Below are 19,840 nucleotides of genomic sequence, written 5' to 3' on the forward strand. Positions count from 1 at the left end.
AGAAAACATATGACTCTATCACACACTAGATATGCATTGAGCTTTATTTGTAAGGTTCATCAACTATTTCTTTCTTGTGATGATACGGCCACGATTAGCTACCAGTTTTGACATAAAGGTGAGGCCTAAGTGGCCTATTTAAACAATCCCACTAGACACGAATTCTATCGGAATACAACTTGCACTGAAGTAACAATCGTCCTCTTTTTCATTCTTTGGCTTTTTCATAATCAAATCAATCTTCCTGGGAGATAAAATCTTCTTAGTTCAAACTCAGGAACAGCATCCTCAAAATCACCTTCTTCTACAGTTGTGACAGATGTAGTAGCGATTCAAGTTCAAAAGAAAAACTTAAAACCCTCAACCTCAATGTCACACTTGAGAGGTCGTCAAGAGGGGTATTTCCAGAGGATGAAAGAGCTCAACTGAATGCGGCTTGTGAGGTTTGACGTTAAGCTTTACTTAGTTTATTATCAAAGTATTCTATGTACAGATAGAGAAGATACTATCATCAATTGTATGAACACAAAAGCCTAACCATCTAAACAAATGAGCAGCCTTTGAAGAAAATGGTGCTCAGCGATGAGCCACCCAAGGTAGCCCACACTGAAATTCTCGATATCTCGTCCAATTTCACGGGCAAGAGGTTGAAGGATCATAACGAGGAGCCTTCATCAACGGGCACCCTTTCTGCTGTTGTTGTTGTTGCTGCGTTTGTCTTGTTGTTGATGTTGGATATGCAAAGTTCGAGGTCGTTTGAGTTGAGGAGCTCATTTCTTGAAGTATAGAGCGCAAGCCATGAGGATCAGCATCCAATTTCACGGGCAATAGATTGAAGGACCATGACGAGGCTCATCCTCGCAAGAGAATTAGAAATTCTGATCCTCAAGGCTTGCTCTCTATAAGTCAAGAAAGATCTCCTCAACTCCGACAACCACAAACTTCGCATGTCCAACATCAACAACACAAACGCAACAGCAACAGCAGCAAAAAACAGCAGCAGCAGCAACAATAAGAACAACAGCAACGATCGAATACAGAAGTACGTCTGATTCCCCCTGAGAAGGGACCAAGCAACGGCATGCCTATAGAAAATCCGGCAAATCTCCAGTAAGCAGCTTCACCACAAAATGTGACGTCGGCATGCTACGATCGCAACTAGAATAGCGTCAAAGGGAGATTGAAGGCCTTTAGAAGGAGAACGTGGCCCTTCGAAGAGATATCTCCGTTGATTGCCAGTTTAACAAGACATTATTGCCAGTGTGATGACAGTTTAGTTCTGGGGATTTTACCGACTGTTCCAATGTCAATATTGAATGTAAGCTCGGCCTTTACTTGGGCCTCCATCAAAGAACACTCTTATTTTCTTTTAATTATCTGAGTTTATAATAACTCTGGCTATTGGTGGAGCCTTGTCCATCAACAAATCAATGTCATCAAGCCTCAAATCTAATAGTAGTGACCATTATCAGTCTTCTCTCTCTCTCTCTCTTTCTTCCTTTTCTCCCTAATATGTGAAGGCTATCAAAAGAAAAAATTTGCCATCACTCCAAGCATGTGGTCATCATCGTATGTTTTAAATCTCTAAAACGCCGCGTTAGGAAACCAAATCATTAATGGAGAGCACGTCAAATTAAGGAAATGAACATACAAGGAAGAAAAAATTATTTACACGGATTTAAGTAGCCTTAAGTAGTTTCTCACCGTTAACACACAGATTTGGTTTGCGCCGCAACTCAACCTTCCTCGCATGAATTCCAAGTTCGACTAGCTCGTGGCTCCGCGTGCCCTGCACACCACAGATAAGGAAGTCCCAAGGGGTTGATTTTTTGGGATCCTCCGACACTAAAAGTCAATTTGCAATTTAAAATGAGGAATGAAATTGATGAAAGTATGGCTAATGTGTGCAAAGAATTTCATACCTCAAATAGTTGCCTTTGAAGTATTTGTACTTTTTTGTCAAAAAAAAAAGAAGTATTTGTACTTTTAATAAACTGGAGCTCCCCCATTTTCGGGGATGTGGAATCGTATTTCTCTCGGACGTGAGTGTAACTGCTGGCTTGCTGCTCATGTTTCGCCCCTTTAAGCGAAAAAATTGAAGGCACAGTGTTACTTCACCAGAAATTGCTGACGTGGTTGTTCCGGACCTTGCTTCCACCCCCTTCTGGATTCTCCGTTTTCTAACTGTTATTGGGTGTTGTGTAAAATTGGTGTTATCGATCACTGTTGGTCAGTAAAAATTGGAAGGTTCGTTTTTTGGATTTTCCCAGGTTGAACGGTCTTAAAGTTTTCCATATATAGGTTCTTAGATTTGGGATAGTGCCAGGAAGTGTGCCGTACATAACGTATTACACACTTCTCGAGTTGAAAAGAACATAACGTGGATTTGATCAGAGAAGAGGATCGAGTAATGTGCGAAATGGTATCGGCATCCTCTCTAAATTTTTGTGGTAAAACCAAGTAGTCCCTTTTTCTTGGGACGATTCTACCATTTCGATTAAAAAGGGTAAGAATACAATTAGACTAACGTACAATTAATGTAAACTACTATTAACTTAATTCTATGTAGTAATCCAAATACAATCTAGCAGTCTCAAAGAATTTTTGGAATTTTCCATTGTGGCCGAAAAGAATCGGTATTAAATTTAAATCAACTTGGATTAAATCTGGGGAAAGCCGTAGAGGACTCCATCTGCTGACTTAAGCAGATGTTAACATTCATTAATTCATCGATAAGTTAAAACAAGGTCCATGACAAGACAATTTTCGACACGTCTTGTGAATAGTGAGGCAGTGTGTGGCTCTCTCCCGTAGAGCCAGGCATGATTTTTTGATAGTTTAAAGGGATACTTTCACTGAAATTCTTAAAACTTATCACGAAATATATTTGAGTCATAAAACCTGCAAAAAGTATAATCAAGTCCTAAGATTTGTCAATTGTGTTCAATCGAGCCTTGAAGTTAACGCTGTCCAATTTGGCTAACGGAAAGTGCTAACGGAGCTTTTTTATTATTTTTTATCTTACGTGGCGATAATGTGGTTTTTTATTTTAATACTAATTTTCTATAGATTAAATTTAAAAAATAAGCTAAATAAATTTTAAAAAAAGGAGGAGGAGAACAAGCGGGGAGGGCGGCAAGCGAGCGAGGGTGGGCGACTGTAGGCAAGCGTCTTGTAGCCCTCCCCGCCTATTCTCCTCCTCTTCTCTTTTAATATTTAGCTTATTTTTTAAATTTAATATATATAAAATTAGTATTAAAAATCGAATTTGGGTTAAAACAACGACATTTTAGTTTTATGTTTCATAATTTAGCCACACCATCACCATATAGGAAAGAGAAAATATTAAAATAAGCCACGTCAGCGTCACGTTAGTTTTTTCCATTAGTAAATTAGACGATGTTAACTTTATGACTCGACTGAACTAATTTGACAAATTTTAGGATTTAATTGCACTTTTTGAAAGTTTTAAGACTCAATTGCACTTTCATGACAAGTTTTAGGACTTTTAGTAAACATATCCCTAGTTTAAACTTTTGGAAGGATGGATTAGATGTATAGTTTAAGCATAGGAAAGAGAGCATATAGTAGGCCTATTAAAACTCTTAGTCAGGCAATGTGAGATTCTTTAATTTCATCCTCATCGGTAAGTTAGATGATTGGATGGAGAGGCAAGACTTTCAAGGCATTTGGAATATAAGGCATGGCAATAAGATCGGTGTGAATCTGCATGCGTGAAGATCTATACTGAAGAGGCATGGTTACACCTTAAAAGGTTGGCTAGTTAAGAGCTTATTTTGGATGCAAAAAGTCTTACGATTAAATTACGGCATCTCCCATTTAGAGTAACTTCAACGGGTACGCATGTCTCTTTGTCGGTTAAATCTTCTCTGATGTACGTGGATGCAGCGATTTGCTTGAGTTCATAGGGATTAGTCGAGCGAACAGTTTGAATACCCATGTTAATTATCTAAGAAAAAAAAAAAGGGCACGGTCATGCCGAATAGATGATGTCCGACAATGTTTACCAAAATTGTTAATGACACTTAAATTCGGGGAAAATTGTCAAAAAAGTCCTAAACCTATTGCATTTTTGCCAATTCAATACTAAACCTTTCAATTTTGCCAATTCAGTCCTAAACATTTTCATTTCTTGCCAATTCAGTCCATCCAACCAATTTTGACCGGCCGGCGCCGGCCGTCAGGCCAACGCTAACGTGGCAATTTTTTAATTTTTTTTCTTTTTTTTTTCTTCTACACTTCTTCCTCTCTGGCCGGTCCGGCAACCGGCCAAAGGCGTGGGCTAGCGAGGCCTCACTGGCCTCTGGCGAAGCTCACCCCACCCGCTGCCTGGGCGAGATTGAGGTCAACCTCGCTGTCGCTGGGAGAGGTGGAACCCAGCGATGGCAAGGTCGGCCAGCCATGGCAAGGCCAACCTGCGACGACGCTGGCCGGCCTCACCTTGGCTGGGCGAGGCCAACTTGCCATCGCTGGGCGAGGTGGAACCCAGCGACAGCGAGGTCGGCCTCGGCCAGCCGTGGCGAGGCCAACCTGCAACGGCGCTGGCCGGCCTCGCCTTGGCTGGGCAAGGCCGACCTCATCGTCGTTGGACGAGGTCGGCCTCGATCTCGCCTAGGCAACGGCGGGCGAGCTCGCCCTCACCAGTGGCCGGCGAGGCCAACCTCACCAATCGTCGGTCGCCAGACTGGCTAGAGAGGAAGAAGTGCAGAAGAAAAAAAAGAAAACAATATTTAAAAATTCAAAAAAAAATTTAAAATTGCCACATCAGCGTTGGCTGGACGGTTGGCGGCCGCGCCAACACTGACCGGCCAAAATTGGCCGGATAGACTGACCTGGCAAGAAGTGAAAAGGTTTAGGACTGAATTGATAAAATTGAAAAGTTTAGGACTGAATTGGCAAAAGTGCTATAGGTTTAGGACTTTTTTGACAATTTTCCCCTTAAATTCGTTTTTGAACAACTCATGCATAATATGGTTAGCTTACTCGTTTATTTGGGATGCAACACAAATAGTGAATTGATCTTAGGATCCATTTGTTTCCCGAAAAATGAGTAATTTGGAAAATATTTTCCTAAATATGATCGCTTGTTTCTCTTAAAATAATTAGTTAATAAAAAAATATTTTCATCATTGACAATATAGTATGCATGAACACTTTCGTGAACGATAAAAATATTTTACGTTCAATCATTTTCTAAGTAATATAAGTGATCATTTAGAAAAAAGTTTTTCAAATCATTCATTTTCCGCGAAACAAACGGATCCTTATTTTCTTAGTAGTTCTAGGATTCGTGAGAGAAGGACATTAGAGATTCCGAAGCTATCGTGCGCAGAACAATTTGATTCAAAAAATTTATAATGGAGTATTTAGGTTTCATAACTTTTTTTAAGACGACCCAATTCATCATACATTTAGCTCGCGGGTAAAAAAAAAACATTGTAATTTTTTAATGACATATCTCCTATGTTAGTTTTTAATGGGCTGGGCTTAACCCAAGCCCAGCCCATTCTATTTGGTAGTTCCCTGGAGGGAACAGTTGCATGAGAAGACAAACTTCTCCTTCGCACTCGATGCATTTTGTGCATGTTTGCCAAAGGTGTGCTCGGTTGTGGGTGAGCGCGCTTGACCGTGAAAAAGCACATTAAAAGAGAAGAAAATGAGATAGTGGTCGTGCGTGTCGGTGCCGAGAAAAAGAGTAGATACTCTCCAAAAATTGCAAAAGCAAGTGTTCTTTGAGCTCAAGGGGCATATTTGGTCGAGAACATATGGGTGCTAGTCCGAGCGCGCGATTATACTCTCGACTGGCGCGGATAAACTAAATGGCATCAGAGTACACCAATTGGTATCAGAGAACATATGGGTGTTAGTCTCGGATTTTGGGATTTGACGTACAATTGACAAAACCCAAACATTGGTATTAGAGCACACCGATTGTTTCTCATGCTTCTTGGTCATTAAAATGCACCCCGTATATGACACTTTTAAGAATAAAATAAATGGCATGTTCCAAAAGGGGTCTTATTTTCGTTCGATTTTCACACATATGATGTGGCCGATATGCCCTTAAATGATCATGGAATGTTTGAGATACTTTGGCCGGACGGTTTATATAAAAAAAAAAATCGGACCCCAAAGTTGAAATGGGGCAAGGTGGGGGACCAGGGTCTCTCGGCCCCGCACCGCCCTGCCCCGCCCCGCCCTGTCCCGCTGCCGTTGCTATCTCCTACAGCGGTGGTCCACCGTCCACAAGACGGAATCAAATGCATGCATATAATTCACACACAACCTACATATAATATGAAATACAAGGATCTCCCACAAATTGCATGTCGGCGAGGGCGCTGCCATTCGTTTTGGTGCCTCCCATCCATACAGACCAACGCGGTTGCCCGAAATGCGTCGCGAATCATTAGCTGGACATTAACTTAGTACCGCACTCGCTTTGTCTTCTTTTTGCGCCCTTTTGGTTCGAAGTCAAACTGTGGCATTTTTTTTGAATTGTGCATGAGCTGGACGAGATGAATGATTGTAAATAATGCAATCCACGAAACCCTAAAACCGTGTCCGTGCCACAAGCCCTTTTGGGCAAAGGAGATTCGAGTGAAAAAGCATGTTGTGAGAAAGGTGAATGCAGTAGCTTTGATTAGCGGGATAATTGACCCAAAAAGTCTTAAATTTATTATATGGTGGCCGATTCGGTCCTTAAACCTTTCGATTGTGATGATTTAGTCCTGGACCTTTTGATGATTTTGCCAATTCAGTCTTAAATATTTCTTTATGCTAATTTAGTCCTAATTTTTTTTAAGATTTACCGATTTCATCCTGAACCTATTGTTTGGATGTTTGGCCAGAAGGACTACATTGATAAATCGTCGTCAAAAGGTTTAAGACTAAATTAGCAAACCATCAAAAGGTTTATGACCAAATTGACAGATCGTCAAAAGATTTAAGATGAAATTGGCACAATTGAAAAATTTAGGACTGAATTAGCCTCCGCAAAATATGTTTATGATTTTTTGAACAATTTTCCAATCGATGGTCGTATTGTTCATTGATCTCAATTTCCAAGTTTCTAGATTTTTCACTTCGGAGGAATTGGTCAAAAAAGAGAGAGAGACAGACAGAGAGAGAGAAGAGTTAATTATTAGGGTAGAAAGTTTTAATCTGGAGAAAGGTAAAAGAAATGTTTTGGGGGTTCACCTAATCTCCTAGCTAAGACCCTTTCGCTACGCGTGTCGAAAGATAAATAAACATAAATAAAAGACAGAAGGAAGAAGCTGACTTTTCGTAAGTCACATGATAATGACCAAGTCTAGAAGCTTTGGAGACAAAAGCTACGAAAGCACGGTTCGAATTTGAATTTTCGAAACCGTTCTTGTTTTTTCAAAATAATTTATTATATTAGAGAGCTGACCAGCATGCTGCTAGTCTTTAGTTTCTTCTATTTTTTTCTAAAAGTCGGAACATTTTGAAATAATGGGTTGTACAGTGATGAACGGATCTATGTAATGTACGAATCAAGTACGTATGGTTCCTGCTTAACTTAATAGAAAATCCATATGTGTAAGCCAATCTTGCATTGGAAAAGAGAAAGGATATTTATAACTTAATCACTTCGGACAAACAATCAAGAAAATAAGGCCGAAAATCATGAGAAATTCGAAGAATATATTAAAGAAACACGATTGTCAAAATTCAATCCGTTGTTGATGGCCCCAGTTCTCACATTCCAGCCACCGACAGACCATGCCGGTGCACAAAAGAGGAACCAATAGCTCGAGAAATTAAACCACATACGTAAATTTCATACGCTTTTACATGCTTTCATAAAAGCAAAGTTCTTAGCCTCGTCTTCTTCACATTGCTGGAAATTAATTTGGAAGTCAAAACTAATCGTAGAGATATCTCTCTAATTTTTTCCCAATCAATGGTATCTTACACTTACATATATAATGATAAAAACCATAGAAGTTATCTTACACTTACATAGATCAAAGAGAGAGCGCAACACATTCTTGATTAACTTTCCCCTATAAATTAGACCACCAGTAACAATTGAGAAGTGTATAACATATACCAGACGAAAAAAGATACAATATAACATAATTCTGTGTTCTGGCAATATCACCATTATCTTTACTAAATGAATAGAATATAAAACTGTTGTTACACTGTCCAAATCCAGTGGATTTTGAAGTTAGCTAAAATTTGAATTGCTTTGAATCAGTCAAATCCATGTTTGATCAAGTCTTATGGCCTAGATTCGAATCAACACACTTACCCTGCAAGTTCCCTTGGGATCATCCCTAGGAGCACATACATGTGTCTTCTATAATTACCTGTTGTGTGGGATACGAAGATTACCACACCATATACGAATTAGCCCGGTACTTGAAAAATGTTAAACACTCCATAAATATATACAAAAAAAAAAATATTCGTGTTTATTTAACTGGCTTATCTCCAAAATAGTAGTGATCTAGCTTTTTGAGGGAAAATTACCCAATCAGTCCTAGATTTATTGTGCAAATGCCAATTCAATCCTAAATTTTTTAATTTTTGCCAATATAGTTCTAAACATTTGCACAAAATTTCAATGGAATCCTTCTGATCGATTTTCGCAAAAATCACTGACGTGACGGTTCAGTCATTTCTAGTCATCATATGTGACACATTGCCACGTCAGCGATTTCCGGCAAAACTTGACTGGAAGGATTACATTGAAATTTCGCGAAAAAGTTTAGGGCTCAATCGTCAAAGTTAAAAAGTTTATTATTGAATCAACATCTGTATAATAGGTTTAGGGCTAATTAGACAATTTCCCCAGCTTTTTCGTGTTCTTGCAATTTCTTCCCCTATATTCATTGTCTAGTCTAGCCTTCTTACTTTGTTGATTTATATATGCAAATCCTTCCATCACTAACACCTTCCAATTGCTAGAATGATATGACTAACTAGGAGCACATGAAACAAATTGTAATAAATTTAAAAACAAAAGGGAGAAACTCAAGGTAGAGAAATAGAAAGAGGGTCGGGGACTAGTTGAGGGTAGCAGGCCCCAGCCAAATCCTTCATGCAAATTTTCACTTGAGGATCAATCCAACCTCCTATTTGTCGATGATAAGGATAGTGGTCCTTACCTCACCGACTCCCTACTTCCGTTCTTTATTCTTCCCTCTTTTTTGTCCTATTTTGCTAATGTAGTGTCCAATTGGCACTTTGGCAATCCCACATGACAAACCATGGCCTAAAATCATAGCTACGCATAGGGTTGATGGTGACTCATGTTGCAACGCGTTGGACACCAAGAGGATAGCAAAACCCTAGCTCCATCCCGCAAATAATCTTCAACTAAGGATCAACTGGCTCTCGCCATTGTCAATGACAGAAGATGTAAGACAAGTTTTTCTTCTTGTCAAAGATAAGAAAAGAGCAGCAGGTAGGCGATGTGTTTCCGCATCCGATTCCCGGCCTTTGAGAGAGTTGACGACTCGCATTGAGCCGTTGGATAGTACTTGTGAGGGTAGCAAACCCTGGCTCGATTCGATTTTTTCTACTTCACCAATGCGACCTCTCGTTAACGCCATGACGATTCCATGTGGCCAACCCTAGCTCCACCATAGCTACCCGACCATCGTCAAGACCTGGCAACTCGTATTGTGTCACTGAACACTAGTGAAGATGGTGAACCCTAGCTCAATCCCCTCCAACAATTATGGTTGGGTCGATGATAAGGGAAGTGGATCCTTATCTCGATAATGTGGCGTCGTTGACACCACGGCAATCCAAAGATGCCATGTCAGTAATTTGACATTGCTAATAACGGTCGTGATGGAGAGACTTAACCATGTAGAAAAGTAGGCAAAATTGTAGAAACACCAAAAATTAGGAGACTAATTATCTAGAACAAGAGATTACCAATGACATATTCAAAATTTTTAGTTTTTTAAGTCCATGGAGAGGTTTCCGTTATCAGCATAAGACGCAAGAAGTCAGCAAACCGATAACATGAGCTGTCTACTTGTTCCCATTTCCAAATGCTTCTATCGTCTCAAAATTGAAGGCCAGAATCAATCTCCAACATGAAGTTCACATGATACGCTCGCAACAAAGACAGGTTCACATGAAGGATGCTCAATTCATGATCACAAACAAAATTAAGGCAACGTACGATGAGAAAAATATTATTTCCATGATCAAATGATATAAACTTACGCAGCTAAAGATTCTCAAAGTTTTAGAACCAAGAACTGACCTAGCGAGCAGGGTTCTTGCACTAATGAATTCTGATCCCTTTTCAGTGAAACATAATCCAACGATAGTTGTTCATACTAAACTTTTGAAACCAAAGAACTGATCTAGCGGGAAAGAAACAATACACATCATAAAGTCTCCAGTTATACTCTTTCTAGGCACTATTTTTGGAGCCACACCACGTAAAACTCGATTCCGAAACAAATCCAGACATCAACATCTACAACTGATAGCAGTTTTTTCATGCGTGTATACTTCAATCATACACTGGTTAAGGTGGTGATTTTTACTCCTACCTTTATATATATAGTTTTATAGCAACTATCAAAGTTTCAAGTTAAAACAAAATATGGATACATTGCTTGGTTTCCAAGCTTCTCCTTTCTCTTTTATATCATCATAAAAAAGACCTTGGCCATATGGGTTCAAATTAGTAGGTTTAACAAGTTATTTCTTTTGTATTTAGTGTCATCTACGGCTATCTATCTATTTAATCATTACCTTAATCTTATAAAATTGCCTATTTGAATAACATATTGACAATACATGAGCTCTATTTTCTGGAGGAACTGAGCGGCTACATGGAAATGCATGCAAAAAAAAAATATCAGAGAGAGAGAGAGAGAGAGAGAGAGAGAGAGAGAGAGAGAGAGAGAGAGAGAGAGAGAGAGAGAGAGATTCTTTCATAGATTTGATGAGAAAATGGAAGCTCTAGCTTGTGTACTAAACAAAGAAGCCTCATTGAGGCAAAAACAACAGGAAACAGTATGCAAAGCCATATGTTTCGCTTCAATTTTGATCTCCTAGATTTGAGAGTTGTGGAGTAGGAAGACACACCTCATGGGGAAGCTTCTTCTTCATCATAATCTCCATAATTATGAAGAGAGGGAAGAGAGAGAGAGAGAGAGAGTTACATGTTGTGATCTTCTCTTCTAAGCTTGTTGAGAAGTGCTGTGATAAGAGCATCCCTCTTCTCAGCCCTAGCCTCCTCTCTCATCCTCCTCTGCTCTTCCCTCTCTCTCCACCTCCTGTCCATCATTATCCTCTCATTCTCTAGAACCTCCATTGCCTGCCTCCACTCCATCTCCTTCACCCTTCTCTCGCTCTCCCGCACTTCATACGCCTCCCTCCACTCCGCCTCCATCCGTGCCTGTTGCTTCATGAACTCCTCCAATATCTTCCTCACTTCGCTGCTGCTTCCACTACTGCTGTTGCTCGTGCCAGTGTTGCCCTTGGCCTTCTTCTTCTTTTTTCCCTTCTCGCCCTCACTGTCCTCATCATCACCATCGTCATCAGAAGACAACTGGGAAGAAGATGCTTTCTTGCTCTTCGAGGTGCTTCCCCCACCGCTGCCTCCTTCTGCTTCGGCCCACAGCATTCTTTGCATCCTCGCCGCAAAAATCGCTTGCATCTCATTGTAAAATGGGAATTGCTGCCTCATAGCTTCTGGTTCGATCGTCTCGCAACCCTAAAAATGAATCAAATTATATTTTTATCCATGAGAAGAAGCGCACCCATTATCTGCAATAAAGAACTATCACTATATGTAAACAGGTGTGCTCTGCTAATTTCGAGTTTTGGGATTTGGCTATCGGTCTTTGGGGATCGACAAATGTTTCTTTCTTGAATGATGCACATCTATGTAAACCTTGCTATGGACACTTACTTTTTGATAAAAGTCATATTAGAACTTGGTGACAATAAAGGAACATCCTTATAAGGGCAATGAACGAGGAAACCAACTAGTACCGACAAATCTTTAGCAAAAAAAAAAAATAGTACTGACGAATCTTGAAAGGGATTCATTTGCGAGTACAAGCTAGAGCCGAGTCCTTGGACGTACCTTATATCGAGTGACGAGGTTCTTCCACTTGCACTTGCACTGCTCGGCGCTCCGGTTGTAGCCCTTCTCCCTCATCCGGGTCGATATGACCTCCCAGAGGAGCTTGTTCCGCTTCGTCTCCATGAAGCTCCGGTCGAGCTCGGCCCGTATCATCAAGAACTCCTTTGTCTCCTGGACGCTCCATTGCGGGAACCTATCGCCGCCCGCTTCCACGCTAACGCTTATCTGCTGCTGCTGCAGTGACGGCCGATGCTGCTGCTGCTGAAGATGTTGCTGATGGTGAAGATGATGGGGGAAGTGCCCTTCCATATTAATAGGGCAAGAATCTAGGGGGGGTGATGAGAATGCTTGCACCGGAAGGATGGAATTGGCGCTGAGGAGAGAGAAAGAGAAAGAGAAAAAGAATGAGAAGAGACGTGGAAACAGAGATTTTATACGGGGGCGGGTGTGAAAGGGCCGGTGTGAAACGTCAAAGGGCGAGAAACGTCGGGTCTTGGCTTGGGGCTCGGGTTTCAATCTCTGCTTAGGTGTCAAGGAGAGCGCCCTTAATATTTTTCGTCCTGATTTCAGACAGCGACTGGCAAATCTCTCTCTCTTTCTCTGTCTACCATTTCCTGCGGAGGAAAAGTTAAACCAGATGGAACGTTACTTTTAGTGGCCAAAAAGACTAACATAAACATGATTACTCGAGCATAATCCATGGTCACAACAAGGATTTACGCAAATACCATCATCATGCGCGGATGCTAAGCGTGGGGATCCATTCATACGACACGTCGCCCGGTCCACGGGCGGCCACAAAGTTTCTTCAGCATTCACAGGCAGAGCGACCGGACCGGTCCGAGAAAACAACGTATCCTTCTTTATATACGTCACCCGTGAATTGAATTAAATTAGCCCTAGTATATATTGGGTCTACAGCGGTCTATTGGAATATGAAGTGGGGTTAATCAAGTTGGTTGCAATTAATTAAGCATCTTATAAAGGGGAAAAGAAAATTGGGTGTCCAGGGTCAGATCTCTTTCTTATCTCTCTCGACCCTTTTTTCAAGGAGTCTTCATCTGTCTACGCGCAAACTCTCTCTCTCCCTCTTTCTCTCTCTACTTTTGAGTGCATTTTGCATACCCATTTGTTCCCATTTCGTAAACGCGACGTCATGCTTACGAGGGGAGGGAGGGGGGGATGCATCCTCTGCGACTGGGGACATCGTAGTTGAGTTCATATTTATATTACATAAGGTATCTTCTCATGTGATTCACTATGGTCGACCGCTACATGAATTGCGCTATGCTATGATTATTGAGGTAATGGGTGCGTTTGTTTGAGCGAGAGGATTTTCCCAGGGGGCGAGTTGTCTGGACTTTCGAGCACGTCTGGTTTGCCGAGAAGGAATGGTCGGGGGAAAGCCATTTAGGGTCAAAGAGAATGCGCATGCTTAAGGATAGGAAAACGGATTCCCGAGCCTGAAAAGAGGGAAAATGTTTTCCTGAAGAGTTGATATGGCAAGGGCCGCCTCGCCCGTGGCCGGCGGGCCACGAAGGCCCTCGCTCGCGGCCGACGAGGCCGTGATGATCTTGCCTAGGGCCTCCGTGGCCTCGCTGGCAAAGAAAAAAACACAAAAAAAAACGAAGTAAAGAAAAAATTTAAAAAAAAATCGAAAATATTATTAAAAAGTTATCCATTTAGCACCGACCGTGCCACGTCGGTCGTACCGCGTAAGACGGCAAGCGTTCATGTTAGCGATTTTTGGCGAAAATTGATCAGATGAACTGAATTTGCAAAACCTAAAAATGTTTAGAACTGATTTGGCAATATTAAAAGGTTTGAGACTGAATTGGCAAAGGTGCAATAGATTTATGACTTTTTGGACAACTTTTCCAATGAAGTTTTTCCCGAAACAAACACGTTTTATATTACTATCTCGAGAAACAATTGCGACAACATCGGTCCTACTAAAGAACTCTTTCATACCGAGAATGCAACTCGCTGGTCCCCTATATTATATCTAAAGTGAGTGACTTATGTAAAATTGTCATCTTTGCAATATTGGTCGACCAAACAAAAATCTCATATAATGGTTTCTAGGGCATGTAGATTTTGTTAGTCTTTATAGAAAATGAATTATTAGGTGATTTGATAAACTTTAATATGTTGGATTTTTAAATAAGTGGGTTGTATTCAAAGTTCCAATCGGAAGTTTCACTACTTGTACATGATTTTGTAAGTCACTTTTTAACCATGGTTTCTCTCTTTACACATATAACTTATGAATTTTTAAAAGTAATGCGGTCTAACGTATGAACGATTGTTGACATTTATAGTAATTTGGAGTTAAACAATGGTTAATTGTTCATGAATCGATAACACTCGAGTCACTCTTATTATTGAAGTCAAGTGCGCAACCGTTTAATTTGTTCTTAAAATTATGCACTCCCTTTTTCTAACCTTTTAAGACAAACGGTTGCACAGGTAACTCTAAGCTAGGTGCAATCATTTCGATTCTTGTCAAGCTCTTTCATCTCTTTATTGGTAACATTTTTTTTAACTTTTTTGTTAAATAGAACTAGGGGCGGTAATTTCTGATCCAATAAAATAACACGACAGAAGATTAGCGAGTTTGAATTTATGATAATCATGTTCATCCTATATGATGATCGTGTCAACTTACTTCAGGCGATTAATATGTATCGTACTCGATCGGAATTCAAATAATTATATGGACTGGTATGAATTCATCATATTTAACTCGAAATTGACCCGTCTGGTCCTTTTAATAAATGGATCATGTAAATAAGACCAATGATTATATGACTCACATTGACCAATATAACTTAAATTAGTTATTAATTAGTACTACTGAATATTGACACTTACCGTTCTTGATACTTCATGCAGGTGTTAACTCTAAGGGTATGTTTGGTAACAATTCTGTTTCCGAAAACAATTTCTGTTCAGAAATAATTTTTTTTTATTCTATTCCTGGAAATAATTTCTAAACATTTGAAAACGTTTGGTAACTGTCCAAAATTTTTATTCCTGGAATAGAAAATACAGAAATGCGTTTAGTAACAGCACAAAAATTCTTTTTATTAATAATATTTTAAAATTTTTAAAATTTCTTATCTTTTTTTCTTTTTTTATTTTCTTTTTTTCTTCTTCTCCTTCCTTGGCCCATGGCCAGGTCGCTGGTGCCGGTCACAGGCTAGGGCCGGCGAGGGCCACCCTCGCAGCATGGGCAAGGGCAAGGGTCGCCCTTGTCGGATCTGGCGAGGGCTGGACACTCGCCGCCACTCTCGCCAAATCCGGTAAGGGCGGCTCACAGCCTGGGCGAGGGCCGCCCTCGCCAAATCTAGCAAGGACGCTCGCGGCCCATCCCTCACCTTCGCCGGCCCTGGCCTATCGTCAATCGCCGGTCATCGGCCATAGGCTAGGAAAGAAGAAGAAGAAGAAGAAAATTTATTTTCCATTTCTGATTCTTGTTCCCAGAATCAAGAATCAACTTTTTTTTTATTCTTGATTCTGTTCCAAAACTGATTATGGAAACAAATTTATGCCCGGGAACAAAAAAATTTACAAAAAAGATTTCTGTTCTTTTTTTGTTCCCGGGAATAAAAGAATAGAATCAGGCACTATTTGGCCGGTTACCAAACAGGCCCTAAATATCTTTTCTAGATTATTCTCCCATAACTTGAAACAAAAAGAACTAAGTTCATGATTGAATCTTTACTACTACAATTTTTCATTTAATGTAGATAAATCTATTGACTTATTAAATACATCATTTCAAAATAAAATCTATAGAACCTTGAACATAATTCTTTTTCATTGCTTAATTTCTTTTTTCCCTAAATCCATAAAAATTCATTTTATCTCAACAAAGCTAGTTGAAATGTTGAGGTCATGTTTGGGTTGTCTAGATCTCAGTTTGATCCATTTAGTTAAACGAATTTTGCTAGTCGAAACAGGAAAAAATAGTCCTAAAATTATTGTAAGGATTTAAATTCAATTCTAAACATTTCAATTAAACTGATTTAGTTCTAAACTTTTGAGTGAAACCGCAATCAAGTTCTCACAACCAATTCTCGCCTAAAATTGATGAAATGACGGTCCAATCATCGCTGGTCGTCTTGCATGACCCGACCAGCAATTTGACATGGATAAATTTACTCAAACAATGCCGTGTTGCATAATTTTTGACTTTTTTTAGCCTAAACATGAGGTTGCGACGCCATGGGCGCCTCATATCTAGTCATGGCCACGGGCCGGTTTCGGCCCGGAACCGGCCCGGAACAGGCCCGGTCAAACCCGGGCCCGGCTTGTTGACCAGGCCCACGGTTCGGAACCGGAATCGGCCCGTGGCCTACGGGCTCGATTCAGGTTCCAGCAATTTTGGAACCGGCCTGGAACCGCCGGTTCCAAAAAAAAAATTAAAAATTTTAAATAAATAAATTAAAAAAAAAAAACCTGCAACAGGGCCTGCAGACGTGCAGGCCCTGCTGCGGCCCGTTGCCAAGGCAGCCTTTGCAGGCTGCCTTGGAAACGGGCAAAAATAAAATAAAAATAATAATAATAAAAAGAAAATTAAAAAGATAACCGGAACTTCTCCCGCTCTCTCCCGCTCTCTAGCCTCTACTGTAACTGATGTGGCGCGGATGCGGCGCCGATGGAGCTAATCCCCGGCGGCGGCGTCGGCGACGGAGGAGCTGCGAGCGCTGCCCGGTCGATTGCCGTCGCGATGCGCGAATGCGAGGAGCCTTTGAGAGACCGAGACGACGCCCAGGTCTGGAAGTCCTTCCCTCCCTCCCTCTCTCTCTCTCCAGAGTCCAAACCACAACGAACTGAACGAAGCATCGAAACTCAGGAGCGCGCGAGCGTGAGAGAATCCACGGCAGCTCCGCCGGCGATGTGACGATCCGGCCAGCGGGAAAGAGAGCGCGCGAGGGAGGAGCAGCAGAAGAAGAAGATCCGACGTGCCGTCCCGCCGCCGGATTCGATGCACCCGTACAATCGGCTCCCGAGCAGCGGACACTCCAGGTTCGGAACCGGCCGAAACCGGCAGGAACCGGAACCTGAACCGGCCCGGAACCGGCCGGTTCCGGTTCATACATGGCCACGAACCGGAACCGCCGGTTCCGAAACCGTGGCCATGTCTACTCATATCAACCCAACAAGGCACAACGACACACCACTATTTGTGTGTGTGTGTGGTGAGAGAGAGAGAGAGAGAGAGAGAGTTGAGGATGCAGAGATTCGGGGGCAAGTACAAGTTCCACAGTTGCCCTTCGTGGCAGCAGGCCCGTCCCACGAAGGGCGAGCCCCAAAGGCCAAGGCAGCGGGCGGCATCAACAGCGAAGAGGCTGAACCAAGGTGGGCAGGTTGGTGCTCATAAGGCAACCGGGTCAGCGTTCGTTCGCCGCCGGGTGAGAGAAAATCGATCAGGCTATTTCAAGAAATGGAAAAATGGCAAATCGCACATAATTTCGATTGCGACGGAGGTGCCAAAAACATGCTTTCAAAAAAAACAGAGATACATAAGCGATATCCAAGCGAAAAGCGACACATAATCTTTTCATATTCCGCCCCACCCCCCACACAATTTTATAAAACGCAAGCCATCATCATACCTCGAGCATCCCTAATCTAATCAAATCAAATCAAACCCCACTATTCTTTCTTTCTTTCTTTCTTTCTTTCTTTCCGGTCGTTTCGGTTCAAACCGTGTGAAGTTGACACAAGAAAAGAAAAAGAAAAAGAAAGAGAGAGCAAGCTCTGGCTGCCCTTTGTTTTTATCTTTCTTGGTACGTCGTGGTGGGGGTGGCGGTGGGAATGCTGCTATAAAAAAAAACCTTTTGTTGCATGGAGACATCGGGATCGAAGCGAGTGAAAGAGAAGGGGAAAGCCGCGGGGGGGGGGGGGGGTTGGCGGGGTGGCTCGTGCGTTGTGGGGCCGTCCATCTCTTTACGCGGTTGTTCTCGCCGTCGTGGTCCCCACTTGTGATCGCCATTCCCCCCAGCCGTCTCTTCCCACGTGGCCCCTCGTGCAGACCGTGTCTCTGGGCCCCCACCGGTCCAACGTTTTCACACCTGGGTGGTGGGCCCAAACCTATCTTTCGTTCCATTGTTTTGCTTGTGAGCTCGCGGTTCCTTCCCCCTCTCTCTCTCTCTCTTCTCTTCTCGTGAACTGCTGTCGATGATGGAGGACTTAGGGTTTTGATCTATGCGGAGTGGAGCTGGAGATGATCTTTCGAGAGGCGATCCTTGATTCGAACGCCGGCCCGGGGTCGCCGGTGTCGCCGCACGCCGCATGATGTATCGGTCGTGTTCGCATGCATAATCTTCGTTCGATATTACTCGATTTAACTCGGAAAAAAGACACAGGAGAAAATGGTGCTTGCAAACACAGTTTTGAGTTCTTAATTGTCCGTGATGCGTTGTTTCTCGATGAGTTTGAGATTGACACGCGTCCCTGGAATTCAGAGATGGAATTACTTTTGATTTTCTAGATGCTTTTATAATTGTCAACGCATGTCACTTTCTCAATAAGTGCGAGGATCGTATATTTTCATCCACAACGTGAATATTGTTAAATTTTTTTTGGTCGAAAGAATATTGTTAATTGACTTGTTCTATTTTGCTAATTTGAGAACCCAAAGAAAATTCACCCTCAACTTTTCAACCTTAAATTCCAGGAAACTCCCTTGGAGAATTATAACTTTGTAATATATAAGATGGATTAAGTACAGATTTAGTCCTTAAAGTCTTAGCATTTGGGCAATTTGGTTCTTTGAATTTTATTTTGTTCGATTAAGTCCTCTAATTTTTTTGGATTTCTACGATTTAGTCATCTAAGTTTTATTTTGTGCAATAAAATCCTCTAACTTTCTCAATTTGTACAATAAAATTCCTTGTTCAACAACTATAACTTAACTATCAATTTGATTAATGCCGCGGCATTGCTTATGTGACAGAAAATGACACGCGATGCTAATTTGTTGCCAAATGAGCAGAAAACAAAGGGAAAAATAAGAAAATAGAAATCATATTTTACAATATTAGTTATAGTGGGTAACAATGCACTTGATTGACAAATCAAGAAAGTTAGAAGATTTGATTGCAAAAACAAAACTTAGAGGACCTGTGCCGTGTGTGTATACGGCTTAAGTTTTTAGAGTAAGGGTTTGTTAGCGGTCCCACACAATTTTACACGATATTAGAGTGAGAGGTTCCTAGTTTAAATCTTTCAAAACCCTTATTTGTCTCCTTTATTATACATTTTTGCACTTCAATCTCAAGCCAAAGTTCAGTCCTCTCCAAATCTGCTTAGTTACTTATTTTACAAATACTATCTCTGTAAAAAGAATAAGTAAATCCATAATTTTATTATTTCCACATATTATATTCTATCCCATGAAAACCTTCCTAAAAAGATTGCGGATATTAAATTGGGATAATGACACAAATGATCCTTAAATTTTGCCCTAATGTACAATATGGTCCATGAAGCTTTAATTTTGGAGAATGTGGTCCATGAACTTTACTCCAATGTGTAATGTGGTTTCTAAACTTTTAATTTGTTCAATATGGTTTCTGAACTTTTGGTACATATTCAATTTAGTCTCTGAACTATACAAAAATATTCGATATTGTCCTTTCATTAGTTCAAGTTCAGGTTGTCTATACATGGACCACATTAAACAATTTGAAAATTCAAGGATCATATTGC

The 19,840-nt window shown here is 41.1% G+C and overlaps 1 protein-coding gene across 2 annotated transcripts; it reads right to left on the reverse strand.

The window, feature by feature from the left end:
- Positions 1-8,976: 8,976 nt before the first annotated feature.
- On the reverse strand, positions 8,977-12,606 carry LOC115672251 (trihelix transcription factor GT-3b-like). Of its 2 annotated transcripts, XR_008817611.1 has the most exons (3): positions 12,119-12,606; positions 11,113-11,743; positions 8,977-9,372 (listed from the first exon to the last, which is right to left on the reverse strand). XR_008817611.1 is itself a non-coding variant. In XM_030594020.2 (2 exons), the coding sequence occupies exons 1-2, from the start codon at positions 12,425-12,427 to the stop codon at positions 11,186-11,188; spliced, it is 867 nt and encodes a 288-aa protein (XP_030449880.1). In that variant the 5' UTR covers positions 12,428-12,605; the 3' UTR covers positions 10,942-11,185. The 2 variants fall into 2 exon arrangements, 1 of the variants encoding a protein (XP_030449880.1); XM_030594020.2 differs by lacking the exon at positions 8,977-9,372 and having other exon boundaries at positions 10,942-11,743; positions 12,119-12,605.
- Positions 12,607-19,840: the final 7,234 nt, after the last annotated feature.

The sequence above is a fragment of the Syzygium oleosum genome, unplaced genomic scaffold, assembly GCF_021117445.2.
Source record: "Syzygium oleosum isolate NSW1041296 unplaced genomic scaffold, Sole_v2.1 Sole_v2.12, whole genome shotgun sequence".
NCBI classification, from domain to species: Eukaryota; Viridiplantae; Streptophyta; class Magnoliopsida; order Myrtales; family Myrtaceae; genus Syzygium; species Syzygium oleosum.

What these genes read in the sequence shown, in the direction of transcription:
- LOC115672251 (XM_030594020.2), bottom strand. Translation starts at nt 12,427, where the DNA reads ATGGAAGGGCACTTCCCCCATCATCTTCACCATCAGCAACATCTTCAG. An exon ending in ACCTCGTCACTCGATATAAG is followed by an intron (nt 11,744 to 12,118) that starts GTACGTCCAAGG and finishes ATTCATTTTTAG; the next exon opens with GGTTGCGAGACGATCGAACC.